Source organism: Chaetodon auriga, chromosome 16 (assembly GCF_051107435.1).
Source record: "Chaetodon auriga isolate fChaAug3 chromosome 16, fChaAug3.hap1, whole genome shotgun sequence".
Taxonomy (NCBI): domain Eukaryota; kingdom Metazoa; phylum Chordata; class Actinopteri; order Chaetodontiformes; family Chaetodontidae; genus Chaetodon; species Chaetodon auriga.
In genome coordinates this window covers 11,191,861-11,216,187 of record NC_135089.1, presented here as the reverse complement: position 1 = coordinate 11,216,187, position 24,327 = coordinate 11,191,861, and the positions used below count along the sequence as shown (strand labels likewise).

Sequence of the window (24,327 nt, the reverse complement as noted above, 5' to 3'; positions counted from 1 at the left end):
GGATGGACGGCTGCACAATAAGCTGTCTCGTGTTATGTTTCTTCTCACAAAGTGATGATGTATTCTCTCCACACATGGCTTATTAACGAAGCTCATCAGATGCAATCAAATATGCCCTGCAAATAAGTCTTCGGAACATCAGGTTATGTTATTCCTAATTTTTCAGAGACAGTCATTTCTTCTACGTTTCTGATGTTGGTACTGTATATGTGTGTCTGATTGAAAAGTGATGAAGCTACCAGGCTGCTGAAATGTATTAAATCTGAGTTGTGTGAATGTTCTGGATTTTTCTACAGCTTGAAGTTACTTTATTTATCTTTGTATTACAAATATTTAAAATTTGATTGATTGTATTTAAAACTTGCTTCCAGCTTCTATGATAAAGATTTGTCGTGATGTACACATCTTTAGAGTTTGATTATTATTTAATTAGCATTTTTGTACACGTTTAGCAATAAAAGCATTAACAATTAATACCAATGACCATTTTATATGTACACTAAGCACATTCTTTTATAAGTTCCCTCTTTCTTCTACTTATAAGTGAAATCTTTAATAAGGGAAAAGCATATTTTTTGATGAAAATCCATATCTATTAAATAAATGTCAAGTGTTATCCAAGACAGTGTCATATTTGAGGGTTAAGCTGATGTTTTTGTGCACATGTGGGCTGCCACAAGAGGGCGCACTTGTACTACCTAAGATTTCCTAAGCCCTACGTAGTACATAGTAATAACTGAATGAGCGACACAGACGTGCATGTTTTCACGTATGTTAGCACACGTCATAACCGACTGAAGACTCAATGTGTGAATATGTTGGTCAGAGCATATCCGCAAAAAGTAAAGAGTGCTGGCAGCGGTGGGATTCGAACCCACGCCATCGAAATGACTGGAGCCTAAATCCAGCGCCTTAGACCACTCGGCCACGCTACCGTTAGTCTGAATGGAGATAAACTATGATCAAATCACTACAATTGTGACGAGTGTGTGGCTAAAGTCTTGATTTGCAAAGTCACTTGTAACCGTCCGCTAAATGTAATAGAGTAAAAAGAACTCCTTCGCTCCCTCGCTTATGTTTAATATTGTATATATCAGGAATAATATATTAATAAGAATCCTGTCATGAACATGCAAACTGTTGAGTTGGTTTGATGTTGTGGCTTGTAGAGCTAAAAGAGAGAGGAATGCATGTGCTGTTGGGCACTCTTTGTATGTCAGATCTGTGAATAAACAAATCTTGCCAGATTATACTCTATCTATCATATTTATCTTTATGCACTCTTTTATTACAGCTGTTTTGTAATTGTTTTGTTGGTGTTTTCCTTCTGTATCAGTTTAGGCCAATGCTGACCAAGCTAGCTGCTAGCTCTCTGAGGCTAATGTGTTGCTAATACAAGATTTTAATTCACTGTTAGCTGGCTAGCATTAATTTACTCTTGGGCTAACTCTTATGCTTGACTCTGACTTTTACTCTTGTGGACTGTATGTTTATGTTTATTAAATTGACTACTGTGTTACTTCCTATTGGGACTCGCTGCTGACACCTTGTTTCTTCCTGCCATGAGGGACAATGTAAATAATTTCACAGTTCATCTATTCTTTCATGAACTCACTTCTTGTTCTCACAGTATGCCTGGTCTCTCAGCCACAGAGCTCTGCTGATTGCTTGGATGCTGTGTGCATGTTCTTGCCAAGACCTGTCCCTTTATGCATGCGTGGTATGCAATCCCCTTGTTTGGAGGTTTAATGGATTTGGGGCCACTTGAGTTCGAGATTTCGGTTATGTAAAATCTAATTATGACAAGAGACAAAAGCCCCATTAATTTGCTGGACCACAGAAAGCACTGGGGGACGGAGGTCTTGAGGAAAGAGGAGTCCTCTGGATTCTGTAGGAGACTGAACACACTGCAGGACAGGTTGAAACATCTTTGCACACCATCTCTCTTGCTATAGCGCCTACAGTTCAGCTTTTAGATGCATGCACGAGTTGGTGCTTCAGACGTCTGGACACAGAGAAGACGCAACAGGCTCCTGCATCAACATTTTTACTAGTTAGTTGCAAGAAAAACATGTTAGTCTTCATGGAGGACACCTATGATCATACAGCGATGCCTTCTGCAGCAGCATAAATTTCACAGCTTAAAACATTGCCAAATGCCTCTACTGCACTGTGGTTTAGTACATCAGAATTGTCCATTAAGCATCTTATTTCTCATGATGGAGAGCGAAAGTGAAACAACAACCTCATGACAGGCAGGTTTGTCATGTAGAAAAGTTAAACCAGTAACAGGTGAGAACCTGAACATTTGAGTTCCCACAATAACTTCTCAACCGTGTTGATTTAGATTCAAAGGGTTATAAGAATAAACTGCTGTTGTTGTCTTTCTGTATATGCTAACCTGGTCAACACAACTTCTGTTCCATATTAAGAGCCAGAAATGTCCAAGCCAGGTCAGACAATTTGAAGCAAAGGAAATTGTTTCTAAATGAGGAAACATTTCTTTTGTGCTTTCCATTAACCTCTGTATTTTTTTTTTCCAATCACCTGTGTCAGACAGAATATTAACAAACACAAAATAAGCATCTCAGTGTATATTGAACTTAGCTGGCCAATCTACTCTGCGCATTAACAACAAAGAAAATAAATATAATTTAATTTTCTATAAATGTACAAAACAAAAAAAAAAGAAAACTAAACAAAAAGAATAAATAAAATAATGTGATTCAGTCAAAAAAAGACAATCATCAGAAGCTGTACACAGACATGAAAACAGAAAGCAGACCATTAAGAACAGTTTTCCAGTGTCCACTGATATTTCTCTGGTGACATGCCAGTGATCCCAAACTGCTGAACTATTGCCAACTTACAAAAACCAACTTACACTAGCCGTTAAGCTAATTATCATAAACTCCTGAGCCTTCAGTTATTCCTGCAGCTTTTCATCTTATTCCAACATTCCAACATTTCTCTTTACACAAGTCATACATAACAGCTATATCTCAAATCTTAACCACACACAAATATTCACTGTGAGCATTTCTCTCCCAACATTATATAAACACTGAATACTGTTGGACGTGGGCATAATACTTGCGGATCTAGAGGCCAAGCTACCCACTGAAATGTGCTTTTATTAGAGGACGATCTGATCTGATCTGGCACAAATTTATCTAACTATAAATATCTCCTCAAACAACAATTCTTCACCATTTGTAGTTTTATGTGTATTTGTTGTTGAACTTTGGAATGCTTTCTTACTTCAAACGATAAAGCTGCATTTTTTTTGATACGGACGGAATAAAAGGAACAGTGCCGACTAACAAAAAGCATAGGTAGTGTCAACATGACAGGAGATAAGAGGATTGTAGCATGTGGCAGACAGGGGGTGAGTGTCCTTACTGCATCTGCACCCTCTGGGTAGAGCAAAGCAGCGAGTTCCTCCTGCCTGTGAAAGTCAAAAACGTCCCTGGATGATGAACGATACGATCATTTGGCAGAGCCCTGGGAATCACTGTCCTTGACTGGACGCCTGTTCTCGCTGAGGTCCTCTTTGGTCTTCTGGATGCAGGTGAAGATCTCGTTGAAGAGAGCCTTGTACTCGGGCTGCTGGCCGTCTTCCAGAACCACCGTCAGGTCAGACAGTGCAGATGAGCTGGACAGGCGGCGGCGGGTCCGGCTGCTCCCAAAGGGACTGTTGGAGGTCTGGACGGCTTTATGGCTGAGCTCGTCTGTTGCCTGCTGGCACCGCCGCAGCAGCTCGTCATATTTCACCTTGTTAACGCAAACAGATTTTAGGGGAGTGCACACGTTTTAACTGCTGTGTCAGTCCAGGAAAGCATTCTTAGACATAAATCTTAAGATTGAAAAGGTTCACATCCTGTAAAACAGAACGCTCCAATCGACTGAAGAAAAAAACTTTCTTCCTAAATGCTTTTTATACATAAATTGTACCAGACGAGATATGAATACACCACCTGCAGTGCGCTGTACTGTGCATCCACCTCGTTGAGCAGAGAGATGCCCCTCTGTTTCACTGCCTCCGCTCGCCTTATACATAGCTGCTCGTGACCACGGCGAATCTCGTCTGGGTTCGTCGCTCTCAAAACGCTGTCGCTGTTACACCTCTGACGGCTGTATCTTCTCTGCTCCTCATCCTTTTTTACCTTCTCCTCCATCTCCTCCTGGCCGGAGCTGGATCTTTCTTCTGGGGCAAAGAATACTGTATCGGGCAACAGCAGCTGGTCCGGTCTTCTGACACTGGTGGGAGTGGAGGGGACACAGTATTTTGAGAAACTACGGCTGCTATGGGTGTGTACTTGTGCTGTAAATCAAAAGTTGTATCACAAAGTGTCGCCATAAAAAATAAAGCGAAAACAATTTGACATTTTGAATCTAGTCCAGGCCTACCTGTTGGCACAGTCAGCACGCCACAGAAGCCGCAGCTGCTCCACCTCGGCCTCCAGCTCCTTCTGCCTGGCCCGGCAGCCGTCCAGCAGGGCCAGCCGCTCCTCCAGGCCTCTGTTCTCCATGACTGTCAGCTCACTCTCCCGCTCTGCAGCCTCCCTGCGGCTCCTCTCCGCAGCTATCTGGCTCTGAAGGGTCTGGACGGTGCGCTGGAGAGCCTGGTTCTCCTCCTCCGGGTCTTGGTGACCGTCTCGGCCAGAGAAAGAACCCCGTGGTGACCAGAGTCCATCCGTGCCCAGACTATCGTGGGCTACATGCCTGAACCAGAAAAGGCCAATGTCAATGAATGTTTGAAAATATGACTTTCAGGATAAAACCAAAATTACATTGAGATCACAATACATCAATAGTTGCATTAAAATGCAGTAATTTGTTGACTAGAGGTGCAGCCAAGGGCATAATTTCCCACTTTTGGTAAACCCTATCTCAGATGAGAGAAGCTCTGAATCACTTTCCATTATTATCAAGCACTTACAGCCATTAATCTTATTGCCCTTTTACCCTGGGTTTCGCCTCTCAGGCAAATTAGAGTTTGCCTTTTCTTTTCCAGGAGGTCAGAAGGGCCACATTCAGCCTGAGCGGGAGACTACTAAAAAAAGATAAACAAAACTGTTCCACCTCCTCCACATGTTTTTCTTTTGGGGTAAAAAAAACAGAGAAAGAAAACATTCTGTGTTTTTATTTACTTGCATCTGATATCAGACTGCACAATCAACATTGCTCCAAGTAGACCACACACACTGAAACTGACAAACTCACTCATTTGCAATAACAGTATTTCATATGTATAATAATGTGAATTCAACCACTGACTGTTTCACTTATTATTATTGTTTACTGCATGGACTTAACACGTGACATGACAAGTAGCGAGCTTAAACAACAGTAGTGTGCATGTATTAGCACACTGCTGACAATGGGGAGGATTAACTTCCTCCTCCTTTGGATTATGTCTAAAGGAGGAGGCCTGGTCTGACTCTGGGTGACCTGTAGGTGTCCAGTCAGCATACAAGGGGCTGAGACAGCAGAGCACAGAGGGTAAGAGAGGACCAGGCATTAGACAGGGGCTCTTATTATTCAGATGCTTTCAACTACCCTTCTCTTCGTTGGTCTCATGTAAAGGTGCAGGAAAGACAGAGCACTGTACAGCAGGAGAATACCTGTCCTGGTGTAAGTCATACAGCTCTTTGAGACAGGACACACTCTGTGCTCCGAGGCTGCGGCGCTGCTCTGCCAGGTCTCTCATGTTTCGCTCTGCGTGGGCAGCTTTTAGCTCCTCCACCTGAGTCTGCAGGTCCTCCATGTAGGTCTGAAGGCCTTCAATGGCTTCTGTTAGACTGAAGAGGAAAGAGGAGAAAGACGACTGTGACACTGAGCCTCTGCACTTAACCAAATATGCAACATACATAGAATATTATCTTGGGTGAATAAGTATGTAAAATATAATGTAAAAGGCAGATTCATTGATAACTGGGAGACAGACCTGTGGATCTTCTGCTGGGCCAGGCGGTTGTCCTGCACTAGTCTCTTGTTGCCTTGCTCCAGATCCCTGGCAGCCATGTCTAGCTGCTCATACACTTTGGCGTGCTGGTCGTTCATCTGACGCAGCAGGTCCACCTGCTTGGTCAGGTACTGATCAACAAGGGAGGGAAATGACAAAGGTTTAACTTCATTTCCGGGTTTTATTTAGGGTTTGCTATGCGGTATTTTCATTTAATTACACATGTAGAGCTGAAATAATTAGTTGACTAATTAACTGACTAGTCTGCAAAAGTCAGGTACAAATGTTATATATTCCCCATCTTCCTTAGAAGCAAAGAGCTGCCAATTAAAGCCCTGTTAAAGGACTCTTTACGTTACGATGGAGAAACAAATCAATGCAACCATTTTTTCTAATGCAGGAGCACAGCCATGTATCACACACAGGTGGCAAAACCAGTGGTGGACACTGCGTGAGGACGAGGGTCAGCGAGTTGTATGAGGATTGCCATATCAACCTGGATAAATCCTCAAGCCACAGGCCCTCTCAATACCGTAAACACATTAAGGCTCTTATCTTTAGTGAGCTGCTGAGTGCCATGTCCTCCAGCTCAAACAGATCAGCGCTGTCTGCACATGCCAAAATTAAATGTCTGAGCAGTGAAATATAAGTCCTAATTGTGTTTAAGCTTTACCTAAAAACCCACAAGTAAACCAAAATCTATGCTCTGCTGTGTTAAGGTCGGCTGGCATAACAGCCAAAATATTTCTGAGAGTTTGATAATCTAGCATTTTTTTAGGGAATATATGAATAACAAATATTTTGTAGATTAAGAGCAAAACCAAAACAGCGGAAGGAGGAAAAAGGCTGGTGAAAGTTTTTCTATAATTACAAAGATGAACAGCCTGCCAAGTGGACACACTGTGCCAAATGCTCACTAGGTCAGACTGGTCAGGATTAGCTTTTACTCCATCCTGTTTAAAGCTGAGAGGGATTCACAATGGCACTTCCCTTCCAGTGAAAGAGCTTCTCAGATTCCTCAACATGGACTTTCCTCAATGAATTATCTCCCGTTGCAGTCTCATTCATTGAAAATCACTACAATTGTGCAGCAATTATATGTATGGACTGACTAGCCTGTATAAACATGTGTTTTGCATGGTGAAATGTCTGGCTCTCACACACACGCTGTCCTCAGAGAGAGCTTAGTGCCCCTGGAGCCTCAAGAACTTCGTTCCTCTCTAACATTTCGCACCTCTATCTCCTGCAGCTGCTCCTGGTTGGTGGAGTACATCTGCTGCAGGGCCTGCTCCAGCTCGTGGTTCCTGTCGAGGAGGGTTTTTCCCAGCTCTGCTGCCAAATGGAGATCTGTCAAAACACACGGAAACATGTAAACACAAGATACGAGACAGTTTCAATGCCCAAACACAGGCAAGGGATAGAACTCGCAAAGGGTACACACACACAGACACACACACACACACACACACACACACACAAACGTCATTGTCTCACACTGCTGGTATCTGGTGAATCACAGAGGAATCTAAGGCATGCCTTGGGATCTCCTTGTGACCCTTTCTAATGCTAAATTTTTCTCACACTGCTGACTAGTCCTCTGAGGTGATGTGGGACACAACATATCTATCATGCAGATTGATTCAAATCCCGTCCTAAATCTGCAAACAGCAGAGCAGTTTCAGTTTTATTCAGCTCCACAGTGGAATGCTACAGGAAGTCTTTCCTGCTGGCTGCCATCACTCTGCATAACTCTTTATCAGGACCATGGCTCATAAGATTTTTTTTCCCTACAACCAGGACATCTACTTGTTCACTTCACTTGCTGCAAATAACAGCTCTTTTCATTATCAATCAACATGCAGCATTTTTTTTAAATGCTGTAAAATGTCACAAAAATAACCAAAAATGGCCAGCATGATTCCAGGCTGATGTTTTCAAGTTCCTTTTTTTTTTACATCCCACAAGCCAAAACCCAAACATATTCCATTTATTGTCATATGTGCCAAACATGGGAATCAATCCTCACTTTTAAGAGCGAATGTTTGCCATTTCTGCTGGAATAAAATGACCGAAGCAATTGAGTGATTACCGCAATAGTTGCTGTTTCATTTTTCTGTCAATTGACTTGTCGACTAGTGATTTCACTTGTATAACTTAACTGCTGTTAATCTTTCCAGTGCTGTTCTCTCGGACTTATCTGACCTTCTACATAATCACTAATCTCTTTCTTATCTCATATCCCTGTAATATAACAACTCTGTGCGTTAGTATATACACAATGCATATTAAATGTAATAATAGTTCCATTTTAATACACAGTGTGCAAGAACAATCCTGGATCTTGCCATGCAGCCCCTATAATTATGTGCAGTATACTACTGGGACCCATAATTGTACACTAAATATTCAACAGATATTAGGGAGTGAGATTCTAGTTTATGTTCTTCTCAGCTTTATTTTTCATCCTAGTTTTTGCTTATTATTAACAGCCTTATTTATTACTTACTTCCCTTATTTTTTCATGATTTATGTGACTTATATCATGGGCATAATTAAAGGGCTCCATCAGTGCATCTGTCTCTTTATCTCGAACCGGCATAAACATGTGTGAAAAGCAGTATATCAGAAGCAAAACGAGTGTTTACTTTATTAACATAAATCAATAATCGAATAGCTCACAGTGACATTATTCTAAAGCCTATGGAGTAATAACATGGCAGCTCACGCAGTCAGACAGAGTTTAGGGTGCGACCACAGAGCCGAGCAGCTCTTACCGTGCTCCAGGTCCTGCGGGTCGTACCAAGGCTCTCCATTCTTCTCAAACTCTTCCTCCAAAATCATGTCAGTCAACATTTTCCCGCCGCAGGGCGAGCGAGGACTCCACCTGACAGAAACCTGTTCCACAGGTGTGTTTGTTCAGCCGCCCGAGGTCGTCCGCCGCTCCTCTCTGTGCGTGGAGTAATGTCAACTACATCCTCCCGGTGTCGTTAAGTCTGTTGTCTACAGCAACGTGGCAAATCTCTAAACACATCCGGTAGGTGGCACAAACAGCGTTGACTGCGACCATAGAAAATAACTTTTACTTTAACACTACTTTAAGTGAATATTCAACGTCACGTTTAATATTATTTACAGTCTGACTTCGACAAGAGAGAGTTTAACATTTTTAAAAACTGTTTTTCTTGGCGCAGCTTCCTGCTCCCGATGACAGCCGTTTTCGCTGACGAATCGTGAATCAAGAAAAGGATCCAAATAACTGTTCTGGCCAATCAGATGTTTGTTTGTTAGTTTTAAGCCCCGCCCCACCCGGAAGGCACAGAAATTGAGTTAAGTTTAGCTGGGAAATCCATAGGGGAAACCTACGTACTATTATGTGGTGATGGTTTAGCGTCTGTGTTCGTATACAGTTATTTGTGTATAGAGGTTAAGTCGGGTAGAGATGCTCCTAATATGACACAGCTTCAGGAAACAGTGCGAGAAGTGTGGACATCATGAAAATGAGACAGGTGGAACAAGAACGAGCACAGTACTGAACGCTTTTTGTCCCTGGATTATTGACCAATTTCACTATTTTTGCTATTAGCAGTAATATTGAGCAACGCTAAAAAAAAAAGAACCGCGTAAAACAGCAAGAAACAGCATTTCCTCGTTCCGGATGGTTTGGCCGACAGGTAAACTTGGTCATAAACTTGCGTGACCTGCCATGACCATGGACGAGAAAGCTGCTCCAGGTGTGCACAACGGAAGAATGAGTATAGGTCGACGTCTGATCAGCTTTGGGCTCAATCCTGCAGCTCTGGCTTATGCCATGACTACGCTGGGATCTGGCATGATAAACAACATATTCAGCTTCTACTATGTGAAACTCTTCATCAATAAGTACAAGATATCAGAGGGAGCTTTCCACCAATCACAGGTGAGGGTATTATGTTGTGATATTGATGTTCTTTGATTGTAAATGCGTATCAATATGTGTGAAAAACACTGGTGTAGTCAAGCATACAAGTGAGAAATTTAAGTGATGATTATTTGCCTTATTGATTAAGTTGTTTACTGTTTTTGCTATTGATCGATTTCTTTAGTGAATAAAAAGTTCAGGGAGATGTCTTCATATTTCTTGCTTCCTGTTCAAAGCCTAAAGATACCCAATTCATGATCATGTAAATCAGACAAAAGTAGCAAATCCTCACATTTGAGAGGCTGGAACTAACACGTTTGTCATTTTTGCTTGATCAGTTAAATAATAATAAGTCGATTATCAAATTAGTCGTCTGTTTTGAATGATTAATCCTGTCTCCACAGGTGGTTTACATGGTGTGGAACGCTGTCAATGACCCTCTCTTTGGCTACCTGCAAGACAATTCGCGGGTGCCCTGCTGCTCTCAGCGGCGTCTCTCCATCCTGTATGGTGCTCCCCTCTACTCGCTGACTTTCCTTATAGCCTGGTTCCCGTGGCGGTCCTACGCCCCTGGAGACTGGTTGAGCGGCTTACACTTGATGGTGGCGCTGTGTGCTTTTGACGCCATGCTGACGTTTGTGCTGTTGGCACAATGTGCACTGTTTGCAGAGATATCCAGCCACCATCAGAGCCGGCTGAGACTTGTAAAGTACAGCCAGGTAGGGACTTTGGATACACAGCACCGCCTCCATTTTTCTAAGCTAACAGTGTAACTGTCCATCCTTCTCCCTTTTGTTTCCCCAGGTTGCCTCTCTCATTGGCTCCTCCAGCGTCCTCTTCTGTGGTGTGCTGTCCAACAACATGGAGGACTTTGCGGCCTTCCAAGCCTTCGCAGTGTTTATCGCCATCCTGAGCTGTGGCAGCATGCTCTACACAGGCTACCACAGCGAGAGCCGCTTTGATAACAAAGGATCTGAATCAGATGCGCTGTGCTCTGCTGAGCAGACTTCTCATCAATCCTCATTTTCCTTCTCCATGTTAAGAGCTTTGATGTGGCAGATCCTGACCAACAGGGACTTCCAGCATTTTGTGCTCATGAACTTCTGCCAGGTTTTCATGTTAGCTTTCTTTAATAATTTTACCATGATATTTGCTGAGCACCTGATTCCCCCAGATGTGCTTCCGTCTCTGGCCAAGAGCATCATGTACGGAGCGGGATTCATCTGTCCGCAGGTATTGTCCCTCAGTGGCTATAGGGATAAAAGGATAAATGGTAGCTGGTACATAATGAGCTGACAAACCCTTCATTTGCTTTTTAATCTGTCCTTTTGTCCTCGCATTACCTCAAAGGACTATGCTCACACTTTTGCATGGTTTAGTCTGTCAAAGTCACACATCCTTCACATGACTGATGACTTTTTTTAAACCCTATCATACATTTTCAGAACATTTTCCTCCCTTCTAAGAAGTAATTTTTGGCAGTACTGTGTGAGCACCAGCCTCAATTTTGATTTATTGTTTAAAACTCTGCAATACTGGTACAACTGTTACATCCTCGAATAGCAGGATTGGGTATCTGGAATGATGGCAGTCTCTTCCACAACAGTGAGACACACAGCCTGTTGATTAAACGCTGGTGGTGATCGATGCTCTGTATCAGATTGGAACTGAAAAAAAGTGTATCAATGCATCCCCAGTGAATACAGAGCCCACAGCCCACTGTCAAAGCCGTACAAGCGCCTGAAGGCACCAACAAGGAAATGCTTTCAAAACACTTGATGGGTTACTTTATAATAAGCTGCTTTGTATTTATGTGTTGTTCCTGACCCCTTGTCTCCACCCCAGCTGTTAGTATTGAGCTGTCAGAGTCTCCTCCGTGATATCGGCTACTACAGGATCATCCTCTTCACCTTCTACCTCGAGGCTGCAATGGGAGCTGTGATGCTAGCGCTCGGTCCTCAGCACTACTATATCCTGGCATTTTTCCTCACCGTTAACATGTAAGAGGTTGAAAAAGGTCTAACATTCTTCCATGTGTAAAATAAATTCACTATATAGAATCACTCAGAGATGTAATCACTCCTCTTTGATTATATTGTACCTCCACTCTGTCTCTTATCTCCTGTGCAGGGTCATAATCCAAGCAGCCTTCAGCCTGTTTGGTTTGCCTTTGGCCGACATCATTGACACAGATCTGCAGAAGTACAAGCGCAGGTAAGAAAAAAATAAAAAATAAAAAAATACAAATAATAGGCACTAGCACACTTCTGTAACCAATGCCAAATGTACATATGCATCTAATGAAGCCAATTTCTGATGTTTTCTTTTTTAATTTCTAATCAAATACATGTTACTTGACCGGTGATTTAATATTTTCATCATGTTTTCTTCTCCCTACTGCCCCCTTCTACAGTTCCCCACTCTCCTCCATGGTGTTTGGGACGAACGCTCTGTTCACTAAGCCGGCTCAGTCTCTGGCCCCTATGATAGTGCTTAATATCCTCAACCAGTTTGGATATGAACAGCTGAAGGATGCAGGAAGGAATTCAGATCCAAGGTATAGAGAGTTTCTCGTTTCTTCTTGACTCAAAACTTGAGTGGATTGAAAGCATCTTTTAATTTCTGGTGCAGTGCTAAAACAGTCGTCTGGACTGAGATTGTTTTTGTTGTTCACTTCCAATGAAAGTGATGGAGAACAAAATCCACGTCTACACTATGAGCAACAGTACAGTCCGCAGTTTATCTGAAGTTCTTCTGAAGCGTCAGCTGCCTTCGCTAAATGAACCGAGTATTTTCCAAAGTTAAATACGCCGACGTTTCATGCTCACACAGAAATCATTTAGTTCACACACAACTTTAAAAGCTCAGAAAGTTTGAACTAGCAGCTGATGACCTTTTCTCATTAACTTCAACAGAACAAATGTCAGTGATTAAGAGACGGCTGCCTTTTATTTCAAAGGTCACCGGTAATATAATTTCATGAATTCGGAGCCAGTGAAATATTTGCTTTGGAGTCAGATATTTGACCTGATGAGTACCGGCTGAAAAGTTCACAAGATATGATGATATGACATTCATTTTACTTAAAAACATTTAGAAGCACATTATCAGTCTGTTTCACTTTAAACAATCTACCCAACATACTCAGTTTTACACATCTGCTGCTGTCACAGTGACATTAATGCCGGAAAGATCCACATCAGCACGGTCAACACACATTTACAGTTTTAAATGGTTGCGATAACAGTGTCATAACAAAAATCCCCCTTGCTTCCAGCGCCCTGGAGAGCCTCCTCACCGTCATGTTCTACTTGGTGTGTCTGGCGCCCATGTGCATCGCTTCTCTGCAGGTCCTGACTTGGAGGCGGTTTTCCATACGTAGCAGTCACACTGTCGATGCAAAGTATGTTGACAGCTAACTTCTATATTTTCAGCATTCAGCGGAAGCTGGTTGGTATTCCTTTAACTGGGAAATTCTTTATTGCTAAGTAAGGGATTATGTGGAAAGTAATGTGTAAATGACTGTATATTTGAGAGAATCCAGGGTTATACTGATGCAGTTTATGAATACATAGTAGCAGAGTGTGGCATACAAGGGAGATTTGGGTTATTGATGACCATTTATTTGATCACATATCCACTTTCCTACAAATACTTGATCTGAAGGCCTACTGATGAGTCCATAACTAGCCCTTTAGTTGCTTAAAAACTGGATACCTGGACCAAACATAGCAGGACTGATGAGACTTTGTTAAATGTCAGACACTTTGTCCAGTCGCTGACCTCAGCAGCTAATTAGCAGGAACATAGTGTATGATGGCTGTGCCCTGCAAAAAAAAAAAGGGCAGATTCCACAGAAAGCATGTGAAAAATACTGTGTTGTTCTTAATAAAGGAGCTGTACTTGTGTTAACATTGACACTGAATGTAAAAGAGAAAGATGCGACAGAAATTGGCAGAGGCTGTTGAGCTGACGCAGTCAGCTGAAATGGAAGTGATATGGAGGGTGCTGCTTGGCCACACCATGATGTAAGGAAGTTAGGTCCAAAAATGTAAAGAATATGACATTGGATTTTTTTTTTTTTTTTCAGTCAAGCTCTTTCACATTCCAGACTTGATTGTGGTTGTGTGATTAATGGCATCGTCATATTTTACCCAAAGAAGACATTACAGCTGAGATCTGTAATAACTTTTTAGTCAACGTGTCATACTGTTATCTGCGTCTGCAGTGTGGATAATTGAAATCTAATTTTACCACTTAAGTAAGTACGCGCCTGAAGAAACAAGATGATTTGATTTCACTTTATTATCACAATGTTTTTCTGAAACCTGTCTTGTGTGCACAAGACGTACATACCAGACACATAACAAACCACAACATTTAACCAAATGACAAAACAAAAGACATTTCATACATCATCTTCACTGCAAACATGGGCAGAATTTCAAATACCAGCTTTAACTCCAGCGGCGCTCCAGCGTGCAGCAATTCTGACGTGCGTCCACATCTGTGGGGCCTTAAACTTGTGTTTGAAAGTTCATTCCACAGCTTTTAATGGGTAAATAATGTACACACACCTGTAAACACGGGGACTTCATAGGTGATATATAAGTCCATTCTAATGTTATCTGGCGAGATTCTTCACAGTGAGCAAATGTGTATGGACGTCATTGTACAGAATATGACACAGCAAGATGACTCAGACACATCAGGTTGTTAAATGTGCCTTCCTCTAAGTTTATTGATGATTTTTCAGAGCCAAACACACTCCCAACACCAAAAATGCAACCTTTGCTTTTTTAATGTAAGATGTACTGTATGTAAAGTGATCTCCAATGTGCCTTTTTTGTCATTGCATTGTTTATAATGATCGACGGATAGTCAAATTACATCTGAATGTGAAAGTTTCTGTTTGGTTTTTGATTGAATATGTCTATTGATCAGCAAGAGAACACGGGCAATAGTAAGATAATCTTGATATCATGTGATCTAAACTTGACCTTGAATTCTCTGAAGAGGCTTGACGTCTTCTTCTGACGGCTTCCTTTGCACTGTTGCACACTTGCTCTTCTGACTTCCACTTTCATTAGTGAACCGTGTGATCTGCGTGTGCTGAAAATGTAAAATGTGTGTGCTACTTTTTATTCTGTATTCCTGAAAGTACAATTCAACAATTATTGTTCTATCAAAACGGCTTACTTTTCTAAACATATGGAAGAGATGAGACTCAAGAATTAAAATCATGTGCCTACGTCTTTGAATTGAATTGGACTTTCTTGTTTTTTCTTCCCCGAACACTGCTCTTGTTTAGAAAAGATTGAAGTGTTTGAAGGTGCTCTAATAGTGATTACAATCAGCAGAAAGTACATAAAACTACGGCTAGAGGGCTGTCGGCCCGTCTGTCACTGCTTAAACTGAAAAACTGCAGCTATAAAAGGAACAGTGACTCACGACCTTTGTTGTGGTTCATGAGAAAAGGTGAGCAAGCGCACAGCTACCCTGCAGCCTGTGTCGATTTCCTCGGTCACACAACTGCGTCATCCGTCAGGTGTTTCATTGCTCTGGAATTTCCTCTCCGGCAGGATAATGGAGGTCCTTTAATATCCTTGAACGACGCTTAGACGTTTTGATAGATGTCATCGGTTGAGATGTTGAGGTCAGTGCTTGCAGCCTGCAATGAGATGAAATTTCTTGTGAAAATGATGGGGAAAATAGCAAATGTTCATATTAGTGGGAAACTACATGTTGCAACGCAAGCTGTGCAGAAGTTTTCGTGCTTGCTCAATCTGTCGACTGCATCTAACGTGCTGCAATGAGATTTACCTCAGCTTGAGAACGGTTTCTGCTTGCAGTTTGTTTCTGTTTCTCCAAATTCTCTCTGCTGTACATCTCTTGCAGCACATCACGGAATTGTTTTTTTTTAGTTGAGCTATCCTGTTTGGAAAGTTGAGAAGAAATCGATCATAAAACTGTGTATTCAGTTTAGAAGAAAAGCTGGTGAAAAAATGCTTTGTCATTTGTGGTGTTGTAATTTATTGAGACAATGGTTTCCGTTCCTCTTTTTGCTTCTTTTGCCTTTCCCCCTCATTTGATAAACACCTCAAGCATGAATTAAAGCAGAAAATCAGACACTTATCTACACACCCTTTCAGTTTTGCGCATCCTTCTGCAGACACTGATATTGCAGCCGTGCTAGAACAAAGATGAGACAGGTACGTTTCACTTGAGTGTATTTTCATTCTTGTTTGTATATGGGTGGATCTTAACACATAACATTACTGTAGATCTGTTAAGTTATTTACCTTCTTTACAATCAGTGTCATGACTGCCAAACTGTAGATGGCCAAGAGGACAAAAAACAACCACAGAAGGATGTTCCTCACCATTATTTTAACTTTCTCTGGAAAACAAAAAAAAAAAGAAAAGCTGTCCATCCCAGTTCATCTTAACACATCCAAACATCAGCGACTGACCTGTGAAAAGCAGTTTTCTGTCTTACCCCTCACTACAAGCGTTGTACCCAACCCTACATGCTGTGCGCCACGTGCTGGGACTCCATGCGATACTGCAGCACAGAGGTAGATCCCACTGTCATTAGTATGAAGTGACTTGATGTGTAAAGAGGCGCCGTCCAGCCTGTACTTTGGATTGTTAAGTGGCTGTATGCGAAAATGGGAGTTCTCTTTGAAAGAAAACCACTCATACTGCCAGCCTGTGGACGAACAACGTGAACTGACGGTACAAGAGAGGACAGCACTTTGTCCTGTTTTCCGCCAAATCACCTTGTTCGGCTGCGATAAGCAGCTCTCTGGAACGACAGACAGACAAATTTAACAGATTTAGTGTCTTTCAGCCCATAATGTGTCAGAGAAATCACTGAGCGACTGTTGAACAGAAGCTGTAATTCCTAATGCGGAACAATGATTTGAAAGCATTACTCCATAAAGGAATAATATACACAATGCTACACATAACAAAGACATACCTGTTGCTGGCAGGTAGGTGAGCAGGAGAGAAAACCAAAACAACTGCTCCATGTCTGTAGCTTGACAGTGTGAATGATCTCATTAGTCTTTTCATGAGGGTGTCTCAGTGGCTGACAACATGGGAAGTGGGTATATTATTGCACTTCCTCAACACTTAGTTCCTACTTATTTTCCTGTCCTTTGCAGCTGAATGGCGACACTGTGGCTTTTCCACAAACATGAGGCATTTTGATGTGTTTAGTATTAGTAACATAACATGATGACATTCGTAATATCAAGCGTAAATAGATTTAGCTGTTACAGATAAATGTAGGGTCACAGATAAGAGTTTGTGTCACTGTAAATGGGAAACAGCAAAAAGGCCCATCAGCATGTTATTGCCTAATTTGAACAGCATATCTGAAAATAAAGGAACAACCATCAGCTGTGTAAAATGTCTGATGTGTGTTTAGAAATGCTCAAAAAGCAATATGCAGTGTAGAGTGGGACTGGATTCAAAATACACAGTATGCACAGATAAATCATGTAGAAATTACTGAGGCAAAATGTTAAGAAATGTTAAATTCAGTGAGACAATGTTTTCATCATGGCCACATTAACCTGCATGAATCCTCTTCTGAGGATTATTGTACATATTTGTACATGTTGTATACTACAACAGAACGTCGCTGAACATTATCTACTCTTGCATGAGAGCATTTATTTATGCCGTTATCGTATTTCTTATCTACCCTTCTCAGTGTCCTTTCGTTGTCAGTTTGCCAGTTGATGTGACTTGGCTGCTGTTGGAGAACAGGGGTGGACTCAGGCTGTCTGAAGGGCAGAAGTGGAAAAAAAATCTAAAGGGCACCAGTGTGCAGGAAGTCGTGATGCATTTATGGTGAAACAACTCCAAATCCTGGTTTAGATTAAAATTGTTCTAACATGTAGGCCACACTAGAGGGCATCCTACTGGGCACTTTGTCATGCTTTCTTGTACAGTTTTTTTTTTTTTAAACATAGGGCCTCTGAGTCCACTAGTGCTAGAGAGTAACTCAGTACATTTACTATACTATACGTGTAATGGAAGTAAGTGTTTTACCACTGTACTTAAAGGCCATACACACACACCGATCGCCCTCTTCTGAGGACTGTGTGGGCAGCTACAGACTCGGTTTGACTGACATCTCTCTGACCCCTTCATTAGTTGTATTGTTCTTGTTAGGATGGGTGATTTGGATGATTTTTAACTTGATTTTATTACTACTATTCAGTGTATTTTATATTCCATCTTATGTGCACTCTCTTTATTCATCTTATTTTAGTGTTATTACAACGTGGATTTTATTCCCCATCTTATATTAAATTAATTTACTATCTCTGTTTTTATGTCCATCCTATGTCTTGTTAATGTGAATCCTTTGTTGTAAAGTGCTTTAAAATGCATTTCTTATATGAAAGGTGCTATACAAATAAAGTTTATCAGTATTATTATTAGATGCTTTCAGTTTACATTACTTTTCACTTCTACTCCACTACTTTTCAGGAGGGAATATCGTATTTTTTACTCTCTCACATTTACTGTATTATTTTACAGATTAATATACCAGATTACACCACCCAACAACAGTGCATAAGGTTGCTAAAATTAGCTCCACCTCGACACTCTTTAGCATTAAATAGCTGCTCACGCCTCGACACTTCACTGATAACAACTCAATGATATACAGTATACATTTATATAATATCTATCAAGTACTACATCTGTACTTTGTATGTAGCGGTAATATCTTGTATATAGTTCAATGCTTGTCAAGCCCTGGTCCCACCCAATGTGAAGTCCTTCCTCCTGCACGCGGGGCTCAGTCTCTGCTCTGCTCAGCTCGCTGTAGGCGGATCCTCTCGTGCTGTCGCTCAATGTTTCGTCCAATCCAAAGCTCCCTGTGTGTTTTCTCACGCCCCCTTCCACGTCGACCTGCACTCTCGCCATATTTTCAACCGTGTGAATCCCGCAGACCGGTTTGCCTCTAAAGTTGTCGAGAGGAAGCGTTCACGCAAGACAGCATTAAGTGTGAAACGATCCACTTCAAACGCAAAAAGGCACACCTGCGGTAGCTCCCTATCTTTTCCTATCTGTTTTTTCATTCTGCAGCAATGAACGTCTTCAGACTGACAGGGGACCTCTCTCATCTGGCTGCTATCATCATCCTGCTACTCAAAATATGGAAAAGCAGGTCGTGTGCAGGTGAGCCCTAGCTGGAATTAATCTTTGCTACAGTTGCTACAATGCGGATTAATGTTACTCTTTATCTTTGCCTTTCTTTAATAGCTAAAATTGTCGATTTAGCTTTGTCTCTTCATACACACCAAGCTCCAAGCTAGCTAACGTTAGCTACATGCTAACGTTTCCCACTCATTCATTTGAGTCAGTGGCTAATACCGTTAGCAGGCGATGGCCAATAGAAAGTGTTGTCCGAACATACTACTACTGCTATATTTACTGAAAATATATAGTCAAATGTTGAAGTAAGTGGCAATATTATCCAGATATATCATAGAAACAACTAACTTTATTGGAATTGCTAGTGTGAGTTAAGCATGTTAGCTAAACAATGGTTAGAGGGAGTTTATGGTCAGTTAGTTACCTGCTGTTTAGTACAATGACCGATTATAAGAAGAATAATCATGTTTTGGGAGAGGTATCATTTGCCACAGATTCATTTTTACTGGTTGATTTTGCCTTCTCTACACATCGCCCATCCATTTACTCCACGCTCTGTTAATTTGAGGTTTGGTGCTCGATTTTTTTGGTCTGGCTTCTGACGTGGCGTTCTAGAAGACGCTACGGAAGTAGCTAACGAATTAAAATAGTTTACGTTTTTGTTGCCATGCTTCATTTCTGTAACACTTTTTAGCACGTGTTATGTGTTAATAGTGAACAGGACCTCTAACCACACAAGTTAGAGTGATTTCTGGAGCCACAGTGGTGTATCGTACTTGTGTTATGAGGAGAAACGCTGTGAGTGACCCACAAAGCTGGGGTGTTGACTCTAGGTTAAAAGTTACATTAAGTATCAGCTAAGATTATGATAACGTTTATGACTAATTGATTTGGATAAGGGAAAAAACCCTTTAGTGGACAGCCATGCAATAGTAGATTTACTCTCCGGAGAAACAAAATGACAAAATTAGGTAAATAAACTGCATACATATATGAAGAGTATTGATAAGTGAAGATATCAAGCAACAAGTGTGTTACCAAACTGCCAACCAAAACCTCTGTTTCATGAAGACTTGGAAAGAGGAAATACTGTACACACAGTGCAGAGCATACCTTTCACACAGAGAGAAAAGAAAATTGCTAAGAGAGGGTGAAGCAGTTATTGCAGACTACATGCAATGTGAAAACAGACATGACCGATGATGGAGAAAGCAATAGTTCTGTCTCTTGGAGGACCAAGTGGAGGCCTGGAGACTATGCCAGCACAAATTAGGTGAGAACCAGGGGTACCTTTTGGATAGGTCACCAGGCAGTCACAGGGCTCACATATACAGACAGACAACAACTCACTCAGACAAAGACTGGCATCTATGTTCAGTTCAGAGTTTTCAGTTCCCCTAACCTGCAAAGCCAGGTGACTCAAACCAAGAACCTTTTTGCTGAACCATCGCTGGTAAGCACTGCACTGCCTGTAATAGTCTTTTGGCTGTGATCAGGTCACAAGTGCACACAGACCGAGAGAGAAACCTGTACACACTTCTTGTTGTGTCTGGTGTCCTGTGTAACTTGAGGTCATCAGTTTATGCATTTTGACTAAGATAGCATTAGTTAAAAAGAGTAACACTGGCTTTAAATTAGGGATAGTATGCATTTAATTTCAGGCCAAATTGAGAAAAACGCTTTGTCACTGGTTTCTGAAATTGCAGATTTTCCAGATAAATATTCATCATGTTTCCAGTAGATGTCACTGTTCAATAAGGAACAACATGATGATTTATGTTTTGTCCAGACTGCTTGTGAAACTGTTCTGAAGTTGCTGACAGCACACCTCAAACTAAATGGTAAATTTATTTTTTTCTTAAAGGTATCTCTGGAAAGAGCCAAATCCTTTTTGCCATAGTGTTCACCACACGCTACTTGGATCTGCTCTCCTCATTCATCTCCCTCTATAACACAAGCATGAAGGTAAGACACCAGTCCTGTCTCAGCTCTAAGCGGTAGCTTTTCATTCAGGTCCCACATTTGCCCTCAGTGCCTCAGTGACAAGCTGGTCTGTGTCGTTTACCCAGGTGATCTACATTGGTTGTGCATATGCCACAGTCTACCTGATCTACATGAAGTTCAGGGCCACCTATGATGGCAACCATGACAGTTTCAGAGTGGAGTTCCTGGTTGTTCCTGTCGGGGGTCTTGCTGTTCTTATCAACCACGACTTCTCTTTCCTAGAGGTGGGTTCAACCTCCTGAGTTGTTGTCGCACCATGACATAACTTATTGATGACAAGCTGACCACGATTGAGATTTCCTATTCCTGTACATTGAAGTGTAATTGTATCGTCATCAGATCCTGTGGACTTTCTCCATCTACCTGGAGTCAGTGGCAATCCTGCCTCAGCTCTTCATGATCAGCAAGACCGGCGAGGCCGAGACCATCACCACCCATTACCTGTTCTGCCTGGGCCTGTATCGAGCCCTCTATCTCTTCAACTGGATCTGGCGTTACTACTTTGAAGGCTTCTTTGACATGATCGCCATTGTGGCCGGCGTGGTCCAGACTGTCCTCTACTGCGACTTCTTCTACCTTTATGTCACCAAAGGTGGGTTTCTTGTTGGTATCACCTATTATGGCAAAGTAGGCAGATAAAACAAAGGAAAAAAGCTGATTTGGTGGTCGTTACCTGTAGCCTGTTCCCACCACTGGAACTTTTCCAGGAACCTTTTTAGGAACACAGGAACCTTATTTGCATTTCCATTGCAAGTCTAACTTCACTTCCTCTTTCAAAAAGTCTGTGTCGTGCGTTCAAATGGCCTGGAAACTGTGCTTGTGATAGCCTTCACTCACATGATGTTTGTTGACATTCAAAACGTTAACATAAACAGTAAAGTGGGTTTGCAGCCACCGATTATTTACATTATCGATTAATCTGACAATTATTTTCATGATTTATTTAGTCTGGAAATGTCAAAAAATGTGAAAAATGCTCATCACAATTCCTCAGCACCCAAAGTGACATCTTCAAATTGCCTCTTTTGTCCAACCAACATTTACTGTGATAAACGACAAAAAATGCAGAAAATTCTTAAATTTAGAAGCAGGAACCAGCCAGTGTTTGACATTTCTGCTTGAAGAATGAATGAAACTTTGTGAATGAAATAATGCGATGAAGAAAGATGGAGTGCAGGGAACAAATGTGAGAAACAAAACTCAGTAAAATTATGTAGAAATATGTATAAAACAGTGAGCAGATTGTTTATTTTTGAGGCAGTTGTGCAGATCTTCATCTCCTTCTTCACCTCTGTGTGTCTCTTCAGCCTCCATTCAAACGGTAAATTATGAACAACAACACGTCTCTGTGCGAATATGCGACTCCGTCACGCCGTTGTCGTCATTGGCATGATTTGACTAATCTATGTGGTTCTTGAGAATGGGTTGAAACTCAGATAGGAAAAGTGCACAAGCAACTTTTTATTATGAGTTTTAACTCCTGGGGCTGTAGAGTCACTGTAAGTATTCTGTGACCACCACTGGGAGTTACGCATCAGCTCAAACCAAAGAGAAATGGGAAAATCAATGCCTACCGGCCTAAATCCTCAACACCGGCCCTGTTATGGTTCTTACTTGCTGCCTGTCTAACTGTGTGTCTCACCTTCTCAGTGTTGAAAGGCAAGAAGCTGAGCCTGCCAGCGTAAAAAGTGCAGGAGACGGTGACTCCCAGCAGACTCAGGGGGTGTGGAGATGACATCATGGAATCTCGTGACCTACAGCAAAAGATGCCTGAGACAGAGAGCCAACTATCGGGGAAAAACACTAGTCTTCTTGATGATTGCTGATGGAACTGGTAAATGCCAACAAACACCAGGGCTGAACAAAGATCATCCCAGATCAACCTTTGGATTTCTGTGTTCAGCATCTTGCCTTAAACTTCTTTTCATTGCTGTTCAAATGGGAGAAAAGGCTTCTTTTTTTTTTTCTACATGTGAGGTGTATACGCTTATTTTTTTATTTTTTTATAATGTCACAAATAGGGTCAACTCTTGAGAAGTACCTTGTTTGGCTTGGTAATGAAATGCACAAATGTACAGTCTTATTAAAGAGTGAGATAAAGAGTGATGTATCTGAGTGCCTGGTGAGGATTGGATCCGGTTTCTCACAGTATTTTTATTTTAGTTTTTGTCTAGATAACCGTATGCATACTACTATAATACATGTACTCTCTCTTGGAGACATTAAAGGAGGCCAACCAACAAAATTTTACGCCAACACACGCATCCATTTTGTAAAACCGTTGCTTTATAGAATTGCTCAAAACAACGTTTTAACAGGTTCCTCTCATCTAAAAATCTGAACTTTTTTGTAAGTAGAGCTCATAGGTGGATTTGTGGTTTCATCTTAAGTTTATGAATTAACCCATGGATACATCACTTTAACGCCAACAATCGTTTTGTCATAGATGTCAGTATTTTCAAATGACTCATTTTGAATTAAAACCTTTCATATGTTTTTTTCCCCCTCAGCTTAGTGTATTGAATGCATCAGTCGTTCTACAGCTTTAATATAGATTTCATACAGTCTTAAAGCATCACACTTTGAATGTCGATAGAGCACAAACCCTGTTTCTGCTTTCAGTTGCACCCCACGAGCAAACTCCTGAACACCTTCCAGCAGTGACGTGTCAGTTATCTAAAGGTTGAAATCAATGAAGTCAGAGTAAAGCAATAATGAATGGCTGAATAATGATCTCTCTTCTCATAGCGGGGCCGAGGAGTGTGCAGATATTTGGCATGAGAATCCTGCAGCCTTTGACTGGTTGTGATACTTCAGTCGTTAAGTGTGTGCCTGGAGTGTGAACACTTGAACAGACTGGAGGCTGTGCTGCTCAGTGGTTGAGTAAGGGTGATCACGGTGTTCGCTGAGTGCATTTCTATTAAAGGCCTCTTGTTGACTTTTTCAAATTAGTCATTCTTAAAGGATTATTTCAACTCTTTATGTCATTTTTTGCATGATATCACCTCCATTAAAGATTTTATGAGATTCACCTTCCAGTGTCACAGTGTTCTCATTGTAATCATGCAAGAACAGATGAGAAGCACTCATTTTTTAAGGACTATGGATCAGTGTTTTTTTTTTGTTTTTTTTTTAAATGTACAGACCCTTATTTTGTTTGTCACATGACGTTATACACATTCCCACCAATGGTTTTACACTATTTAACTGATGGTGAAAATAACGTCAGGCAACGTTACATGTGATCAAATGAAGTAAGCAAAGTCCTTGC

At 41.4% G+C, this 24,327-nt stretch overlaps 4 protein-coding genes and 1 non-coding gene across 5 annotated transcripts; 2 read left to right on the top strand and 3 right to left on the bottom strand.

The window, feature by feature from the left end:
- Window positions 1–853: 853 nt before the first annotated feature.
- trnal-uag (transfer RNA leucine (anticodon UAG)) lies at window positions 854–935 on the bottom strand. The gene has a single exon. It is a non-coding gene; the product is annotated as a tRNA-Leu (tRNA).
- A 1,096-nt stretch (window positions 936–2,031) lies between these two features.
- Window positions 2,032–8,991, bottom strand: cdr2a (cerebellar degeneration-related protein 2a). Its single transcript, XM_076753373.1, has 7 exons — window positions 8,743–8,991; window positions 7,203–7,315; window positions 5,951–6,099; window positions 5,628–5,804; window positions 4,411–4,725; window positions 3,978–4,260; window positions 2,032–3,774 (listed from the first exon to the last, which is right to left on the bottom strand). The coding sequence occupies exons 1-7, from the start codon at window positions 8,819–8,821 to the stop codon at window positions 3,490–3,492; spliced, it is 1,401 nt and encodes a 466-aa protein (XP_076609488.1). The 5' UTR covers window positions 8,822–8,991; the 3' UTR covers window positions 2,032–3,489.
- A 307-nt stretch (window positions 8,992–9,298) lies between these two features.
- mfsd13al (major facilitator superfamily domain containing 13a-like) lies at window positions 9,299–15,132 on the top strand. Its single transcript, XM_076753632.1, has 7 exons — window positions 9,299–9,884; window positions 10,271–10,585; window positions 10,671–11,099; window positions 11,712–11,866; window positions 11,997–12,080; window positions 12,280–12,423; window positions 13,144–15,132. Exons 1-7 carry the CDS (start codon window positions 9,672–9,674, stop codon window positions 13,283–13,285), a joined length of 1,482 nt encoding a protein of 493 aa, XP_076609747.1. The 5' UTR covers window positions 9,299–9,671; the 3' UTR covers window positions 13,286–15,132.
- On the bottom strand, window positions 15,109–16,967 carry LOC143334711 (immunoglobulin superfamily member 6). The gene is made up of 6 exons (XM_076753633.1): window positions 16,852–16,967; window positions 16,366–16,674; window positions 16,169–16,266; window positions 16,011–16,058; window positions 15,690–15,800; window positions 15,109–15,537 (listed from the first exon to the last, which is right to left on the bottom strand). Exons 1-6 carry the CDS (start codon window positions 16,901–16,903, stop codon window positions 15,484–15,486), a joined length of 672 nt encoding a protein of 223 aa, XP_076609748.1. The 5' UTR covers window positions 16,904–16,967; the 3' UTR covers window positions 15,109–15,483.
- Window positions 16,968–18,786: 1,819 nt separating this feature from the next.
- LOC143334644 (ER lumen protein-retaining receptor 2-like) lies at window positions 18,787–24,089 on the top strand. The gene is made up of 5 exons (XM_076753520.1): window positions 18,787–19,076; window positions 20,917–21,017; window positions 21,122–21,280; window positions 21,396–21,648; window positions 22,707–24,089. The coding sequence occupies exons 1-5, from the start codon at window positions 18,986–18,988 to the stop codon at window positions 22,739–22,741; spliced, it is 639 nt and encodes a 212-aa protein (XP_076609635.1). The 5' UTR covers window positions 18,787–18,985; the 3' UTR covers window positions 22,742–24,089.
- The last annotated feature ends 238 nt before the right edge of the window (window positions 24,090–24,327 follow it).

What these genes read in the sequence shown, in the direction of transcription:
- cdr2a (XM_076753373.1), bottom strand. Translation starts at nt 8,821, where the DNA reads ATGTTGACTGACATGATTTTGGAGGAAGAGTTTGAGAAGAATGGAGAG. An exon ending in AGCAGCTGCAGGAGATAGAG is followed by an intron (nt 6,100 to 7,202) that starts GTGCGAAATGTT and finishes CTTGTTGATCAG; the next exon opens with TACCTGACCAAGCAGGTGGA. An exon ending in CACAGTACAGCGCACTGCAG is followed by an intron (nt 3,775 to 3,977) that starts GTGGTGTATTCA and finishes TGCGTTAACAAG; the next exon opens with GTGAAATATGACGAGCTGCT.
- mfsd13al (XM_076753632.1), top strand. Translation starts at nt 9,672, where the DNA reads ATGACCATGGACGAGAAAGCTGCTCCAGGTGTGCACAACGGAAGAATG. An exon ending in TTTTTCCTCACCGTTAACAT is followed by an intron (nt 11,867 to 11,996) that starts GTAAGAGGTTGA and finishes TCTCCTGTGCAG; the next exon opens with GGTCATAATCCAAGCAGCCT. An exon ending in GGAAGGAATTCAGATCCAAG is followed by an intron (nt 12,424 to 13,143) that starts GTATAGAGAGTT and finishes CCTTGCTTCCAG; the next exon opens with CGCCCTGGAGAGCCTCCTCA.
- LOC143334711 (XM_076753633.1), bottom strand. Translation starts at nt 16,903, where the DNA reads ATGGAGCAGTTGTTTTGGTTTTCTCTCCTGCTCACCTACCTGCCAGCA. An exon ending in CACCTACCTGCCAGCAACAG is followed by an intron (nt 16,675 to 16,851) that starts GTATGTCTTTGT and finishes CTGTCGTTCCAG; the next exon opens with AGAGCTGCTTATCGCAGCCG. An exon ending in TGACACTGATTGTAAAGAAG is followed by an intron (nt 16,059 to 16,168) that starts GTAAATAACTTA and finishes TCTTTGTTCTAG; the next exon opens with CACGGCTGCAATATCAGTGT.
- LOC143334644 (XM_076753520.1), top strand. Translation starts at nt 18,986, where the DNA reads ATGAACGTCTTCAGACTGACAGGGGACCTCTCTCATCTGGCTGCTATC. An exon ending in GAAAAGCAGGTCGTGTGCAG is followed by an intron (nt 19,077 to 20,916) that starts GTGAGCCCTAGC and finishes TTTTTCTTAAAG; the next exon opens with GTATCTCTGGAAAGAGCCAA. An exon ending in TCTATAACACAAGCATGAAG is followed by an intron (nt 21,018 to 21,121) that starts GTAAGACACCAG and finishes TCGTTTACCCAG; the next exon opens with GTGATCTACATTGGTTGTGC.